Below are 17747 nucleotides of genomic sequence, written 5' to 3'. Positions count from 1 at the left end.
TTTGAAATTTAATGCAATGCCAAGCTTGATCTGGTTTATAAAGATGAATTTAACTGCATTTCGTAATAGGCATATATTCCTTGAAGTGGTACTACATTCCCCTACTAGCAACAAAGTATAACTTCTTCGGATAATCAACTTCAAATCCATCAACATGTTTTTAGTTTAAATAGCATTTTACTTTTGAACTGTATAATAATTTGAGAAATGCTAGCAATACACATTTAATTTAACATACTCTTTTGATTGGTTAAAATTTACACGTCTCACCAAATCATGTGGGTCCCATATAGATTTGGTAGGACTCATGTTAATTTTAATCAATCAAAGATAACATTTCTCATACAATTTTTATTAGAGGATGGTAACGAGTCAATACAATTTGGAGATTATGCTATTGTTAGAAGAAACAAATGTTCCTTCACTATGCTATAAAAAAATGTCACTTTGCTAATTGTACATCTACCAACAACATCATAAGAATAACAAAATCATGTGGGTCTCATATAGATTTAGTTTATGTATCAATTGTGTATGCTAAATTGTAAAAATCTACCGAAGTTTACAATTTTGGATATAGTTTTAGATTTACTACAAAGCATATGCTAAATTGTTTCTAACATTAATTGCATTTGTTTTGTTCCTTTACAGCATATAAATAAGGTTAAACTTTCAAGCAACCATTTCATTCAAATAAAAGCTACACAAACCGTTAGCTGCAGAATCAAAAAACGTTTTTAATCTCCACAATCTTATTTGATTCTAATTCTCTTTCCTCAAAGAATACTTAACTACCGAAAATTATTTGATTAATTCAATCAAGAACATATGTAGTAACTGTTGAACAAACTAATTGCCAAAACATCGGTTTAATATTCAAATTGTATGGTCCTAACAGCTATTGGTATCCTCACAAAATGATTGCCATCTGTCCATGTTAGGCTTCCAAATCTGTAATCACCATGCAACTTTTGAGTTGAAATGAAGCTTACGTTGAAGGTAAGTACTTTGATTTCTGAATTGAAGTTCAAAATTTGAGGTTCAACTCTCACTTTTATACCATAAGGACTATTCACTATAGCTTTGTAGACTACATTTATGTTTCCAACGTTTGTCACTGTTCTCATTACTGTTGTATGACTCTTCAGGTTTGGAATTGATATGGAAGGAAGGTTAAGGTTCAACAGTGCTCGTCTTTTTTGTTTGTTGCAACTTGTAGTGGTTTTGGTCACTTTTCTAATAGATGCTGTATTATGACCCATGGAACATAGGAATTGGATATAATCCTCTGTGGTAATGTTGTATATGAGTCCTGCATTGATTGCTTTGTTAGGATCCACGTGTCCTCCCCCGATATCAAATGGGTCTGCTGCCTTATTTGTGGAACCTTCTTCTGATATAAGGCCTCCATCAGTTCCGCTTTGAGAGGCTGCACTTTTCAATGTTGAGACTAGTTAGTTTTGATATTATTGGTTATGTAAAACTGATTTGATGATATTATTTTATAAAGAAAAGTTTAGGTGATCCATGTAACCGACCCCACTTAGTGGGATAAGGCTTGGTTGTTGTTGTTGTAAAAGTTTAGGTGAGTTGGGTCTTAGGGGCTCACCAGGGTCAGACAAGCCTTAAGGCTCAGAGAGCGATGTACTTAGAGATGATTAGATGATAATTGATTTTGAAGTGAAGTTATTTATTTTTACTTTGGAAAGTATATTAAAGTAGTGTAAATTTTTAAACCAACACAAAAATTACTTTCTGTCACTTCTAGTAAAATTGAAATTTGAAGATAATTTGGATGGATAGAAACCAAACAACTATGTTGATGTTCGTTGACTCACCTGTTGTTACCAAAGCTGATCTTATGGCTGCAGGTGACCAAGTTGGGTGTTTGGATTTTATGAGTGCTGCTATTCCTGCCACATGAGGACAAGACATTGATGTTCCAGATAAGAATATGAATCCACTGCTCTTTTTACTTCCCTTGGGTGGAAATGCAGCCAAAATGTCCACACCGGGTGCTGCTATGTCCGGCTATTTCCATCAGTCATTCCCAGAAGAGTGCAGGTTATGATGACACCATAAATTGAAAACCATGTAAGAGCATTATATTTTTGTTTTATGGTAAGTTGCTTACTATAATTTAAAAGATAGCACCTCAAATAGACATTTATTTAGTTCTCTGCCTTCACTCAAATCGAATTTCTCGTTATATATTGCTTCTCTGCTGGCATGTGCCTTGAAAACATATTGATATCATATATTTTAAATTTTATTTTGAGATATATTTGTTCTTTTATTTAATTTTGTTGGCATCCTACAATACTACAGATATGGCAAAAACTCTTGAACCACCTGAGTTAGACTTAATCCAAATTCTAAGATTTTTTGTTATGTTTGGTTGAAGGTAACGAAATTTATAATTTGTTATAAACAATTGTTTAAACTAATAGCCGGCCGATTGTGCTTTTCTTTCTAAAGAATCCTAGCCAACAATTCTCTATTTACTTTTTGTCTCAAATTTCAGAAACATGATCTGGTTAAATAGAATAAATCATACCTACAAGTAAGAATTTTAAGGTTGGGCTATACCTTTAGCACAGTTGGAGACAAGGTACTAGGTCCTCTAGATGAGAAAGATGCAACTCTTGGAGATATCCATTTTCCTATAACAGTCTTTGGAAAACTCAGCCTTGCAGTTGGAAACCTTCCACATGAGCTTAATAATATTAATTTCAGCTCAAATGAATATTTCAGAAGCCAATCTTGTCAATCTATGCATATTATTTATTTCCTCACCTTGCTCTTCTAATATAGGTTAACAGTTGTGTCCCTGCTTCATAATCTACCTTAATGCACGGAAGTATACCACATTCATTGAGTCCATCTTCATGACGCTGTGCATATATTAGTCCAACTCCACCAGCTTCCTTTACTGTAAGTGCTGCAGAAACAATATCTTGTTGATCTGATACTGAAAAGCATAGAACAATTTTTCCTGCTGCCATTGTTTCATTCAGACTTCCAGACTGACAATCCTTACTTCAAAGGAAGACATAGACAGTTCATACAAAATATACACAAGTGAGATTTTATATATATATTTAGGTATGAACCTACTTATTCCAAGAGTAAAATTTGCCAGAGTTACTTCATTTCATAGTTCTGTATAAATAATGAATTTCATCAACACCACCGTTGAATATTGTATAGCCACCGTGCTAAACCAGAAGCAAGGCCTCTATAGGATTAGTCGGTTCTTGGATCGGATACCGAGTTTTCAACAAAAAATATTATTATGTCAACGGTCATGCATCATTTGATGAAGTATCGAATAATTTTTAAATTTTATGTTTTTTTTTTATTTTTAGATTTAATCTATTCTAGAGAAGAATTCAAATAGGGTATATATGAAAAGAGTTATTGCTAGAGTAAGCAGATTCACACCCGTGTTTGTGTGTATGAAGAAGGAAGAAAGGTCTCACGCTAAATCATCCGATGGATCACGTGCAATGCGCTCGGAGTATGTGAGCCCGACAAATCCAAGAGAGTGTTTTCCATTGTCAATGGACTGTCCCTGCATTATATCAATCAACTGTTAGTTGATATCACATTTCACCAATTTGATACAGAAGTAGTTGTAGCATACCCACAAAGTAAGGTTATTTCCAAGTGTAATGGCTGTTGGAAAAGTCCTATCGATTGTAGTGGCCGCAACTGTAATGAGCCATGGTGCTGTATTCGAAACGGTTTGAGAAATAGGACCAGAATTTCCAGCTGAAGAAACAACTGTGATACCTTTGGAAGTTGCGTGGAAAGAACCAATTGCTATCGTGTCGCGTTGATCAACATACGAAAACAAAGGGATGCCAATGCCAAGAGAAACAGTTAAGACATCTACACCATCGTGTATAGCCATGTCAAATGCTTTGAGGATATCAGCATCAGTACAGTGTCCAACAGGAACGTCCCAGCAAGCTTTGTAGATAGCCAAGTGAGCTAAAGGTGCTCCTCCTCTTGCTAAACCAGAAGCAAGGCCTCTATAATTTGCATTTTCTACATAATATCCAGCTGCTGTTGAAGCTGTGTGAGTTCCATGGCCAATAGCATCTCTAGCTGAGAGATATTCTGTAGTGTCATTGTTTCCAAGGATGAGGTTCTTAGTGTGATCAGTTATTCCTTTTAGGAACCATCTAGCACCAATGATCTTCTTGTTACAGTTTGTGGAGTTAAATTTTTCTCCAACTTGACAAACTCCTTTCCACTTGGATGGAATTTTTCCCATTGCTTCATCATTGAAACTTGCAGACTCTGGCCAAATGCCTTCAAGAAATCAAGTTTATCATTGGTTACATTACAACGCCGTTTTCTAGGGATTTTGTGTAGTCAGGAATCTCGTACATTCATGCAATTAGCAGATCTTCACCATCCAATTTTCACTGGACAACTCATATTTTAACCTTGGTAAATCGCATTTAAAAATATTAAAAACTTGTTCGAAATCTGAGTTGTTTGATCTTAATTGGACGGTACCAAATTGCTGACAGCATGAATGCATCTGATCCCGTATTGCAAGAAATCCATTTTCATTTTCTAGTGTTTGGTTGGATATCTGCACTTTCCAATTAGCACCATCCGATTTTCATCGGATGACTCAGATTTTAAGTTCGTAAATCGTGTTTACAAATATCTAAAAACTAGCTTGAAATCTGAAATTTCTGATCTTAACCGGACGACGCCGATTTGCTGACTGCATGAATGCATGAGATCTGTTTTCATTTTCAAATGCTTTGGTTGGATATTTGTAAGAGGATTAGTACCTGTGTCTATGACGCCTATGATGGTTCCTTGACCTAAGTTGCTTTCAGTGAAAACAGTTTTTGAGGAGGGATGATGGACCCCAATGAAGTCCCAACTTCTAGTTGTGTGAAGTTTGTGAATGCCATTTGGAATGACAGAAACTACCTCTGGAAACTCTACATTGTATATATATAGCTTTAAAAAAGTGCTAAAAATAGGTTTAAAAACTAATCTTAATCATGGTAAGGACCATATTCATACTTGCTATATCTTCTGCTTGGGACTTTGTCATTCTAGCAGCAAACCCTGAAAATCCATGTTTATAGCTATAAAGAAGTGAATTCTTTGCATCTTCTTTGCTGCAGAACAAAAATTAAATGCATCTTAATGCATCTTAATGTAATGATAATTATTAGGAAAATAATATGTGAAGATCATTACAAGCCATACCTTCCTAAGAGTGAAGATAACATTTTGTGGTGATACTTTTTAGCAGTTTCTGGATTATGATATATCTTTTCTCCCATGTATACAATATGCACCTAGGAACATGCATTTAATAAATTATTGTGCTAAAATAACAAGAAATATTATTCACATTTATTGACATGTGTAATGAATACAATTACTACAAACTAAAGTTGGACTCACAGAGCTTGATTCTTCTGCAAATATCTCGGGGATGATCAGAAAGCTTTGCAGTAAAAGAAGAGCTGAAGTTACAAGCAATTGAACCTTTCTAGCACATCTCTTGTTTCCTGAATTAGTTTCCATCATCTAATCAGTAGACAGCTTCAAATCCTTTCCAAATTCTTAAATCATACAAAGCTGCTAAAATTCTAATGTGTTTTATAGTGTCTGATACATAGTGTAACTTTTTGAAATTAAGAAAAGTTGGTGCTCTTTTTCTTTTTTCAATTTCACTTTTTGATTTTTATTTTTATCAATCAGATGAAAAGTATACATAAATATCTTCATGATCTGAGTGAGTGTGTTTCATGTGTATATATTCAGAATACTACTTTTATTTAAGGGATTAAATTTGGCAATCAGAATCAAACATAATCCAGTGAGACATTGATATTGGAGAGATATTTTATCTTAGTTTGAATGATTTAATAATTTGTACATAACTAATCCTTTACTTTTAAAGTGTATATTGAAATGACTCTAGCCATAAGGTTGTGTACTAATGTAGTCCCAAACCCATCATCCCACGTTTATTGAATTATTTTCTTATCAACTTTGAGTTTCACCTTTTGCTTTTATATTGTTTTTCTAAAGTCATTAGTTGAGATGGACCATGCCCTATATGTATTTTCTAAAGGAAAAGCAATATTGTCGATGATAAAATGTTGATGGTAGCAACTAGCCAACAGAAATTGCCAAGATGTTTGAGTATGTGTATATGAGTATGCATGGAAATTCTGCAATTTATAGTTGCAGTTTTGCATGGTTTTTTTTTTTAATAACCTGGCTACATTCTCTAGTGGAATATGTTTTCAACCAGAAAAATTCATAGTATTGTTTTTTTACCAATGATTTTTTGTATTTATCATACATGACTGAATTCAGTGTAGATAGTCAAATGTTTATCACATGATATTTCCATCATGTGTGTGTAACATCAATCAAGAGTAATGATATTTTGACATTCATTTGATGACAATTTTGTTGACAACATTGTTTTTCTCACTTCTTATTGGTCAAAAACAATGGAGAGAGAAAAAAGAAGAGAGAGGATAACAATATCTTGTGAGTATGAGAGAGAAAGTTGTCCAAAAGTTGTCAAAAAGTGGTTGTCAAAATATCATTTCTCATCAATCAAATATCATTTACTATTTATTTTCTACTTTTTCCTTACTTTATGAGAGATGCACAAGTAATGTAGACAGCCTTTCTCTTTCATGAAGTATAAAGCCTTTCTGAGGCCCACTTTGCACTTTACCTTTTTTCACTAATGTCATTTTCGGTTGGTTTGGTTTTCATGCGGAATCTTTCTTGCTAATAATAGAATAATATAGGTGATTTACAGCTGGACATAACATTATCCAATCCAATTTAATGAAAAAATAGTTAGTTAAAATGTTTTATGCCCTTCTAAAATCCTACGAAAGTTGTATTAGCGAGCATAACTTAGTCAGTAAAGACATTTTAATATACAGGGATCAATGTTTAAACATGGAACTCTCACTTATTTACCTTAAGGGGTGTTATTATAGCCAATAGACTATTTGACAAAAAAAAAATCAATGAATGTTGATTTTGATAGCTTTGCAGAAAAATATATAAAAAAATTCCGAAAACAAAGCTAATTTTGATATGCGAAAGTAAAAAATTCATTCTCACTTGCTTTAAAGATAGACATTGGAAGAAATATCAATTATGTAGTGCCGGATCTCTTTTGGCAGAGAAAGAAATTTTGATCAAATTTGTTGATCGGACTAACCGTTCTTATTATATGGGAATTTTCATTCTCCCATGTACTCTAAGTGGAGAAATAGGGTGAATGTTGAGCTCTTTATATTGGGGGCTCAAAAGAGAATGGTTGGTGAGGCAGTATTTGACTACGTTGGGACAAACTCGCTTTGCACAAGGATTTTGGTGGCCTTAGCTTTCATAACATGGAAGCATTCAACCTCTCTACGATTGGTAAACGGGGATGGAAACTTGTTACAGACTCTAGCTCCTTACTTACCCACATCCTCAAAGTTATATACTTTTCTATAAGGGACTTCTTGAAAGCTGATATCAGTCACAATCCAATTTACACATGGAGGAATATTTGGAGTTCGCAATCTCTAATTACCTTGCGACATGGTGGAAAATGATCGATAAAATTCGTCCCTTGACAATAGTTTTAAATTGGTGGCCAGTAAATGTATTTCTAAAGAGAAGTCATCATTTGTTGAAGTTATTGATAATGCTTTGATAGTCAACAAAATCACATGAAATGCAAGCATATTGGTGACTTGGGTAAATTGGGATTATTTGCTAAAAATAATATGGTGAAAATTGATTTTAATCGAAAATGGGTATCGAAACATGGTTTGATACAGGGGGTCCATTATCTCCATACTAAAAAATGCATCTAACTACCAAACTTCACTATTGCTATGCTAGCTCATATCCATTTTGCTCCCAAGAAAAAATCACATTCTTTCTTCCATGATTTGAATTATGTTTTCTTTTATATGTGCTTCTATTGCACAATTGAAACTTATCACTCCCACATATCACAATTACATCACATTCAATTTGGTAACCCCCACATCAAAACTTTTTATGAGTTGATGTTTTCTATTTCCAAAATACTCACTCTACAGTTACAACTCTATTTCTCCAACCCATTTGATCACCTTCCAATATTGCATTTCTAATTGATCTTTCACTGTTACACCATTTATGAATTAATGCCTATCCAGATTCGAAAATGTAAATAAGATACGGATGTTATATTTTTTTTTAGCATTTTATGAGCGTCTTTGGTTACTTGATCATCAAGGGATCCTTTTTTACTTTCCAATTCGGTTGAGTTAATATTCAAGGGTGAATTTCCTCCTACGAGTTTCGTGAAATTCAACATTGACGCAAGTTTATTCGAATGTCAGGAGTGCACCATGTTTGATATGTGCCTATGTGACTTTCTAGGGTCTTTTATCGTGGCTCGTGCTGATTACATTTCTTTCTATCTTTCAATTGTTGAAGGAGAAGCACTTGGACTCTTTAAAGCTCTTCGTTGGGTGAGGGGTAAGGGTGGAAATAGATCAGGCTGGCCTGACCTGTTTATTAAAAAAGTTAGACTTATGTTTCTTACAAGATCTATTTAGTAAATAGGTCAAGCTTATGCTATCAAAAAAGTCTACGAAGCCTCATAGACAGACTTATTTATGTATATATATTAAAACTTATTTTTTATTTATATTAAAATATAATTTTATATCAACTTATTCTTACGAACTCATTATATTAGCTTTAAATTCATAGTGATTTATGGTTATAGGCTTTTAAATAGGATCTAAGGCTTGTTTAACCTACTTAGAAGTAGATAAAGTGGAATTTAATAGCCTTAATAAGAAGTAGGTTTGTGAAATTCCAAAAATACCCCTGTGTGAGTTAACCCACGCTAGTGTTAAATCTGCGTGACTTAACTCACGCTGCGTGAGTTAACTCGCGCAGAGATTTACAAAGAGATTTACACTAACGTGAGTTAACTCACGCCAAGTCACATAGGGGAATTATAGTCATTTCTGTTGAAAATGAGTATTTTTTGTTGGGTAAAGAGCATAATTCGTTTGTGAATAGGCTTTCAAGTCATGCATTGCTTTTAAATAGGCCATACCATGACACAAAAAAGGCCTTCGAAAGGCCACAAGCCAAGCTTAGGCCATCAAATTTTATGTAGGTTAGGCTCTAATCTTCCAAAGCCTGACATAGCCTATTCCCACCCCTAGTGAAGAGTCTTGGCTAAGAAAATGTGAATTTTGAAATGGATTCTAGATTGTTACAGTACAGTGGAATAGCATAGGAATGCAAACTACAATGAATACAAACTACAATGCTTTAGAGTGAGGTATACTTGGAGCATGTTCTAATATTCTATGAGTCTACAAACTTTAGTGTAAGTTTCGATAGAAGACAAACGAATAATTTGGATCTTTATTTGGCTAGAGAAACATTATCCATAGCTAGTTCCCAAGTTTTCTATCATATTCCACTTTGTATTGAGAATTTCATAAAATGTCTCAATTTCCTTTGGTAAAAAGTAAAATGCTTAATTGCATTTTTAGTCCCTTGCATCACATTTGTTGCAATTTCGTTACTAACCTAAATTTTTTGGCAAAAAAATGTTGATTGTTTCACTTTTGATTCTAAATATATGTGGAGAGTTCGGAGACCTTCGACTCCTACATATATGATGTACCAACTAAACTAAACTCACTGGGAATGCTATCTTCAATTAAATACTAATACGTCTCTAAAAAATCACTAGTGTATCTGTGAATTAAAACAATGCCGATAAGAATAGGTTGTACTTGGGTGATATTGAGTTTAGTGAACTTTGTATATAGATCTCTATCTCCTAACTCATCAATGTCTCTCATCAAAAATAACTTATTTAATCATTCATTTATCATTTTCTCTCCTTAAATTACTCTAAAATCACCAATATTAAATCACCAAAACTCAATATCACTCAAGTATTTACCGAGGAGATTACTCTTTCAACTGTTGATCTTTGGATATAGGTCCATGTATATGCTCTATTGGACATTTTACACCTAAAACCAAATTAGATCTGTTCAAACGTGCACGTAATCTGGATTTTGCCGTAATATGTACACATCGCGATCACAAAATAGCTGTTACTAGTTAGTTACTTACTAGGGAAATACTTGTGTGACATTAATGTCACGGTGACATTAAATCTGGGCCACACATTGGGTGACATTAGATATGTTGTGTGACCCAGATGCAACGGCAATGACAATGTGTGGCCCAAATGCAATGACACGGTGACATTAATGTCACCAAAGTGCCACCCTTACTTACTACCACACACTCCACACTTCCAAACCAAAGGACACCGACACACGTGTGAGCTGCTAAAAAATTATGGTACGGCAGATATGGAAACATTATTATTATTATTGAAAAAGTACATCATCATGATTCATGACTATGACACTTGAAATTTCACTCTGCTATAGCCTATAGTTTACTTCAAATTTTGGAGAATTTTTTTTTCTGCCCCTATCACAAAAAAAAATGATATATCTGCCCCTAGTTGAAAATTATTGTTGTAAATGCCCTTGTTCTTCATTTGAAATGGCGAGCATGACATTTTTTCAACCATCCTCTGCAAACTTGCAGGCTTTCTCAGACTTTCTCTGTACAACTCTGTGTGTTCCTAATTTAAGTTGGCGAGCATAAATTATTTAAGGTTTTTTCTTGTTCTCTCTTTGAAATGGCGAACATGTTAATTTTTTTTTTTCCCATGCTCCCCATCTAAAATGGCGAGCATGCATTTTAGATGCACTAAATCAAACAAAGCCTTATGAATTTGCGGTGGAGGAGGTAAAAGCACTTCAAAGACAAAGAACAACATGTCGGTGATGGAAAACCAAAAACAACAAGAAGATAATCATAAAGGACAGTTGAAAAAGTGTCAAAGGAAAAGAACATCTTGTTATTCTCGTATCAATAATCTCGATGGTGGTTGTCTTATGCACATCTTTAGTTTCCTTCCTCCTATTTCAGGTATAACAATTTTTTTCATTTTTTGTGTAAAATTTTAATCTTTTTGTGAAATTCAACAATACCCAGAATTTTGTTTTCTCAAATATTGTACTTTGATTGGTTATTTTGGTTTTTAAATTGTTTTTGTTCTTTATTGGTATGAATAATTGTGTTTAGCATTGATTTGCATTTCCTTTTGTTTTGATATAAATGAAAACACTAGATTTAGTGCATGTTTGGATTCACTTTGGAAGAGCTGAAGTGATTTTGAAGAGTTGAAATTGATTTTAATATGTTTGGGATGCTCGCCATTTTAGATGTGGAGCATGGGAAAAAAAAAATTAACATGCTCGCCATTTCAAAGAGAGAACAAGAAAAAACCTTAAATAATTCATGCTCGCCGACTTAAATTAGGAACACACAGAGTTGTACAGAGAAAGTAGAGGATGGTTGAAAAAATGTCATGCTCGCCATTTCAAATGAAGAACAAGGGCATTTACAACAATAATTTTCAACTAGGGGCAGATATATCATTTTTTTTGGTGATAGGGGCAGAAAAAAAAATATTTCTCAAATTTTGTAATATACTATATCGATCTAGACTAGCATGCGACAAAGAGAAACACTTGTGTGGACCATGACCAAGAATTTTGGTTTGGTCACACACACACGTTTTTCTCCTTCTCTCTCTTATCTTCTCTCTTCTACATGTTCTCTCTCTTCTCTCTTTGACCAAACCAAAATTCTTGGTCTTGGTCCACACAAGATTTTCTCTGCGACAAATATCTTCTTAAATACTCCCTCAGTTTCAAAATGAGTGCGACCCACGTACCCTCATTGAATTGCATGTGCTTTGTAGCCAAATTATCTATGTACTTTTTTTAGAGGAATTATCTATGTACTTGGTACTCTTCTTACGTGCGACCAAGTATAGGCTATAGAATATATGTGAGATTATAGATTAAGGTCCCTCAGAAAGCTTGCAAAGTAAAATTATATATGAACCAAGAAGAAAATTTATTCAATATATTAATATACCTAGAATTATCTATTTGAAATTTTTCTTTACGTAGGTTTATGGTTATCTATATATTTATTTTCTTCCATTTTTAAACACTTATTTTACATCCATATATGAGCTGATATCTCGATCATTTGAAGTGTTTTCTTCACCAAAGGCAAAAAAAATAAAATGGTTTTATTTCTTTCCTATCACAAAGTAAGGACATTAAGGACTCTTAGTTGGATTTCCTCATTTTCTTTTTATTTGTATAAGTAATTGTAAAAATATTACATTGTTTTTATTTCATTTATATTGTTAAAATTGCGTGTAAAAAAACATTTAAGTAACATTTTTAGAAATCTTTTAAAAATATGATATTTTTGTAAATACGAATGAAATTACAATTTTATTAATACAATAAATAATTCTTAAATAAGCATTGCTTACTACATCAAGGAGATTTGTTATTGGAATATTCTCAAAACTTGGATTTCAGACTTTTGATAAGTTGAAAGTGATTTTTATTATCCAAACATAAATTCCAACCGAAAATCTTAATAATATTGGACTACTAACATGTTGTTTGTTTTGATAATTCATTTAATTACTGATTTACACGACATTACAGGTGGAGAAGAAAATACTCTAAACTTTGTTTTTTTATTAAAAATAGGGTTAAAATCTCAAATATTCCAAACTTTTGATTGAGTTGAAAGAAATTTGTACTCCCTCCGTTCCTTTTTAATTGACACTTTTGCAAAATTATTTTTTTCTAATTAACTGTCACTTCCAAATTTCAATACAACATTAAATGTTGTTTTGCCTTTATTACCCTTGGTTATTTATTGCAGAGAGAGAAATATATGAAAAGAAATATTAAATGATGAAGGTTATTATAGGAAAAATATAAAGTGTTGTATCAAAAGTAGTAAAATGTAATTGTTGTCTTGGTTTGTGTAAAAACCCAAAAAGTGACAATTAAAAAGGAACGGAGGGAGTATCATCCAACCATAAATTCCAACCGACAGTCTTAATTATATTGGACTACTGCTTACATGATTATATTGGACTATAGCTAACATATTGCTTGTTTTGGTAATTCAATAATGATTTTCACAACATTACGAGTGGATTTTTTAAGTATAATTTAGCACAAGAGACAAGCCTCTCACCAAAGTTTGAAACTTAATTAAAAGAGATGTCTATATTTAATATCCGTCTCAAATAGGATTTCCTTCCCTAGAGAGAACCTATGAGAAATTAAAAAAATAAATACATATTTCTGATTAAAAATGGATATAATACATTAGATTTCTGTAGGTAGTTCCCTTCCTCCAAAACTAATTATCTCACGATCTAAAAATGCTCCAACAATCTTTTAAAACCCATAAGAATCAATAAAGCACATCAAACTTGCTAGTAATATATTTAGGTCTATATCAGAGTAAAGGAGATTTTAAAAGCAGACAAAAAAAACTAAATTGTCGAGTTAATAAAAAGAAATGGACGTAATATTGGTGATGCTACCAGATCAAAGAGCTGCACAATATTCAGATTTCTTGGTTATTTTCTCAATCAATTCTTCCACTCTTATAAGGGCTATGAATAAGCCCTTGGGTGGTAGTATATCAATTTTGGCTACCGGCAATCAGGTGAATGAAGGGAATCTGCAAACACTGGAGGTTTAGATGTGGAACTTGACTGTGTTTGTGAGGACATGCCATTGAAGAATGTTGAAGTACCTTCATTGGCTTGCCACCTCTGTAGTGCTTGAGTAAGACTCATCTGATCGTCAACCGCACTAGTACTTTCATCTGTGTGGGTAGTAGGTTCCCATAGCTCCACAAGAGGACACAACACATTCACTGCATGCCCCATATCTGGCCTTTGGTATGGTGAACGAGTGGTGCAATGGCCAGCCAGCTCAGCCACTTTATATATGCTCAACAGTGTTTCCTCGTCCGGGTTGAGAGTTTGATCAATTGCCTTTGGAATGTTTTCCTTGTTAGTCAGTACCCTACGGAACCACGTAACCAAATGAGAACTTTCATCGGGTACAGAATCATCTAATGCCTTTCTACCTGTGATCAGTTCCATCAAAACTACTCCAAATGCGTAAACGTCCACTTTGGTTGTCACTCTTCCAGTAGCTACAAGAAGCAATGTTAAATTAATAAATAATGGAATAGACTAGCATAAATAAAAAGGAATCAATCACACACAATGCAACAAGAATGAAGCATATGTTATAATTTAACACTCTTAAATAAGATAGCAAAGGTGAACATCATTTAGCACATTTTACACTGTCAATTTTACAGCTGGTTGATTCAATACAATACCATTCAATTCAGGAATTTCAACAAAAAAGAAGTCAATGCACCAAGCCACAGCAGAACAAATTGGGAAGACAAATTCTGCAACAAAATTAGTGGTGACAGAGTACCTACCACCTAAATCCTGAGTAGTGTTGACCACCAAGTGGGATTTTTAGCGGCTTTAGGGAGAACCGAAGCCGCATCTATGGGGATATGGGAGATTAATTTTGGACCGTCGTTGACCAGCTAGGTCAGATTCTTTTAACCATTTGTAAACGGCACAACACATTATGTCTGCATGCAACTATATACCACTAATAATTAAACAAAAAACACAATGCAACTAAAAAAAACTTATGAAACAGGTGAAAAAATAAAATTGCACAGCAGCAGCAACAAAGAGTTTCAGAAACATATCAGGATCAAATAACATGTTTTTTCTCCTTCCAACTTTTGTTTTTGTGTAGCTACTCAATCAAACCACCAAAATTTTCGTGACATTAGAGCATGATATTGATGCAGTACCTATAGGCTATAGCTATAATCACTAAATAATGTACTAGATACGATTTTAAAATTAATTACGGCACACGCTTAAAACCAAAAGCTTTGTATACCTGCATACTCGGGTGCAAGATATCCAAATGTTCCAGCCAATTTTGTCTCAACAGAATAATTCCCGTCCGGTGCGTTTTTAACCAGCCCAAAATCTGCAACCTTTGCTCTCATGTCATTACCTAATAGTATATTTGATGGTTTTAAGTCTCTATGAATGAAGCTTTGCTGAGCTAAGCTGTGCAGGTATTCCACCCCCCGTCCAACATCCAAAGCTATTATCAACCTTTGTTTCCATGTCAAAGGAGTGTACCCATATTCACGACATTCAAACAGATGCTGCGTTAATGTCCCTTGAGGCATATGCTCATACACCAAAAGCCTCTCATTGCCATTGATGCAGTATCCCAAGAGGGCAACCAAATGTCTATGCCTAACCTTAGTAAGAACACCGATCTCTGCTTGGAACTCATTCAACCCTTTGCTTCCCCTTGCGACGGATATCATCCTCTTGACAGCAATTTTAGTTCCATCAGGTAACTCCCCTTTATAAACAATACCAAATCCTCCCCTTCCCAAAATGTTATCATCGCTGAAATCATTTGTCACTTGTCGAAGAACATGAATCGAAATCGTAGCATTTCCACCACTTCCTCCATCAAAACCGTGAAGATCACGGTGATCACCACTGCTCTGACTTTGCAACTCGCTCGAAGCACCACCACCACCATGTCCATTTGAAACACTGGCAAGATCGAGTTTGACATTTCCTTCCCCATTTTCAGGATTACCAACCCTTGCAAATTTCCGAAACCGTCTTCCTTTATAACACTTCCGATAAACCCACCACCCCCCACAAACAAAACCCAAAACCAGACACACTATAAGAATAATCCAAAATATCTTCATCAAAGCACCTTTGCCCGATCCAGCAGGAATTCCACCAGGAGCAGAACCAGGCGCTCCACCTCCAAGATTTTTACCAAGCCAAACATTACCATCAGTTATAAACTTGACCTTTGGTGAGAATTTGGGAACCTCGCCTGATAGATTATTGTTAGAGATATCAAGAGTCTCAAGTTGAGACAATGTAGCTAAATTCTGAGGTATAGAACCAGTCAAATTATTCCCATTAAGATACAAAGCCGTCAAATCAGTCAAATTGGCAAAAGCAGGGGAAATTGTTCCCTGCAAACCCTGCTTCGCGAAATTCAACTTGGTAATCTTACCCCCACCACATATAACACACAACCAACCCTTACAAGGATCATTCCCCATCCATGCCTTCGCGAATTGAATAGGGTACCCAAATCCCCCAACAATATGAAGCAAATCCATAACCCTAGCATCACAAGGTTCAGATGCATTATTATTACAAAAGTTATTAGGACTGATATCATCAGAATTATATTTCACATTATTACCGAAAACCGGAACAGGTCCCTGAAGCTGATTATTTCTTAGAGTAACATTCTGCAAGCTAGACATGCTCACCAGAGAATCAGGAACCACACCAGTTAACTGATTATCCCTAAGTTGCAGATCTTTTATACTATTGCATTGCGATAAATCTGGAATTGGACCGGTGAATTTATTCACATGAAGCCATACCTGAGTTAACTGCGTCATGTTGGAAATAACAGTGATTGAACCGGTTAACCCAGGTAAATTGTTATTGATCCAAAAACTCTGAATTCCGGAACCAGCGAGAGAGTTAGGTAATCCTCCGCTGAGATTGTTGTATGCGAGATGAAGGGTGTTGAGACTAGAGAAACTACCGAAAATGTCTGGTAAGGTTCCGTTGATTTTTGCTTGATTGATATCGATTGTGTTGAGGTTGGAAGATGAAGTCAACTCAGTAGGGAATGTCCATGGAGAGAGGTTGGTGTTATTTCCGAAGGAGAGTGTTTGGAGTGAATTGAGGCCGGAAAATGCGGCGGGAGTGACGGAGGAGAAGTTATTACTGGCGAGATTGGCGTCTGTGAGGGAGGAGAGGTTGGCGAGAGAAGGAAGAGTACCGGAGAGAGCGTTGTTTTGGAGATAGAGAGTTGTGAGTTGAGTGAGGGAGTTGAGATTATCGGGAAGGGTTCCGGCGAGGTTTTGACCGGAAAGGTTTATGCCGGTGACGCGGTTGTCGGATGAGCATTTGACGCCGGACCATTGACAGAAGGAAGTATTGGAAGACCAGCCGTTAGGAGATGGTTTAAGGGATTGTCGAAGGCTTTGCATGACGGTGGCGTCATCGTCGGCGACCACGAAGGTGGCGGCGATGATCGCGATGATGATGATGAATGAGATTTGGTGCATTTTGGAAATAAATGAGGTTGGCAGTAGCAAGAGACTACTGTCCTATAATAGCAGAGTATGAGAGGAGAATGGAAAGAGTGCGCGCTACTGCTTGTTGGAAAAGAACGAGAAAAAGACAGGGGTCTTTATACTTAACTAGTAAGATACACACTACACTAGTATTGCATGAGATGCTTGTTTTTACGACTACGGTGGAATTAGGTCAGACCGATTTACAAACATTTTTGTTCGAGTTTATTTTGAAGTAGGCTCGACGTATTTCTTTTTTTTTTTTTTTACATTTTATCAAGGCTAAATTGTATTTTTGGTCCCTTAACTATTTAGGTAGTATCGCTTTGGTCCCTTAACTATTTAGGTAGTATCGCTTTGGTCCTTTGACTTCTCTCTGTTACACATTTTGGTCATTTCCGTTAGTTTTAATTCAAAAACGTTAGGTTTTCTTCCTCTTCTTCATCTTCATATCATCTCCATCAACCTTCAACAACAAGAATCCCTGAAAAATTTCAGAAGAAAATGAAGAAAACCTA

The 17747-nt window shown here is 34.9% G+C and overlaps 2 protein-coding genes across 3 annotated transcripts; both read right to left on the bottom strand.

The window, feature by feature from the left end:
• Positions 1 to 734: 734 nt before the first annotated feature.
• LOC146933217 (subtilisin-like protease SBT3.9) lies at positions 735 to 5619 on the bottom strand. 2 transcript variants are annotated; one of them, XM_085704961.1, is made up of 10 exons: positions 5449 to 5619; positions 5248 to 5339; positions 5059 to 5156; positions 4818 to 4973; positions 3647 to 4320; positions 3483 to 3574; positions 2797 to 3039; positions 2590 to 2704; positions 1839 to 2031; positions 735 to 1434 (listed from the first exon to the last, which is right to left on the bottom strand). In XM_085704961.1, the coding sequence occupies exons 1-10, from the start codon at positions 5572 to 5574 to the stop codon at positions 1229 to 1231; spliced, it is 1995 nt and encodes a 664-aa protein (XP_085561087.1). In that variant the 5' UTR covers positions 5575 to 5619; the 3' UTR covers positions 735 to 1228. The 2 variants fall into 2 exon arrangements, with proteins under 2 accessions (XP_085561087.1, XP_085561086.1); XM_085704960.1 differs by having other exon boundaries at positions 735 to 1429.
• A 7681-nt stretch (positions 5620 to 13300) lies between these two features.
• Positions 13301 to 17326, bottom strand: LOC146933216 (receptor-like kinase TMK4). Its single transcript, XM_085704959.1, has 2 exons — positions 14976 to 17326; positions 13301 to 14190 (listed from the first exon to the last, which is right to left on the bottom strand). Exons 1-2 carry the CDS (start codon positions 17218 to 17220, stop codon positions 13679 to 13681), a joined length of 2757 nt encoding a protein of 918 aa, XP_085561085.1. The 5' UTR covers positions 17221 to 17326; the 3' UTR covers positions 13301 to 13678.
• Between the last annotated feature and the right edge of the window lie 421 nt (positions 17327 to 17747).

The sequence above is a fragment of the Medicago sativa genome, chromosome 4 (assembly GCF_051527215.1).
Source record: "Medicago sativa cultivar Bolivia chromosome 4, Bolivia_mono, whole genome shotgun sequence".
Classification (NCBI taxonomy): domain Eukaryota; kingdom Viridiplantae; phylum Streptophyta; class Magnoliopsida; order Fabales; family Fabaceae; genus Medicago; species Medicago sativa.
This window is presented reverse-complemented; position numbering and strand designations above follow the sequence as displayed.

Coding starts and splice junctions, on each gene's coding strand:
- LOC146933217 (XM_085704960.1), bottom strand. CDS start 5,574: ATGATGGAAACTAATTCAGGAAACAAGAGATGTGCTAGAAAGGTTCAA. Junction 5,340..5,448: donor TTGCAGAAGAATCAAGCTCT/GTGAGTCCAACT, acceptor GCATGTTCCTAG/GTGCATATTGTATACATGGG. Junction 4,321..4,817: donor CATAGGCGTCATAGACACAG/GTACTAATCCTC, acceptor GATTTCTTGAAG/GCATTTGGCCAGAGTCTGCA.
- LOC146933216 (XM_085704959.1), bottom strand. CDS start 17,220: ATGCACCAAATCTCATTCATCATCATCATCGCGATCATCGCCGCCACC. Junction 14,191..14,975: donor TCTTGCACCCGAGTATGCAG/GTATACAAAGCT, acceptor TGCTTCTTGTAG/CTACTGGAAGAGTGACAACC.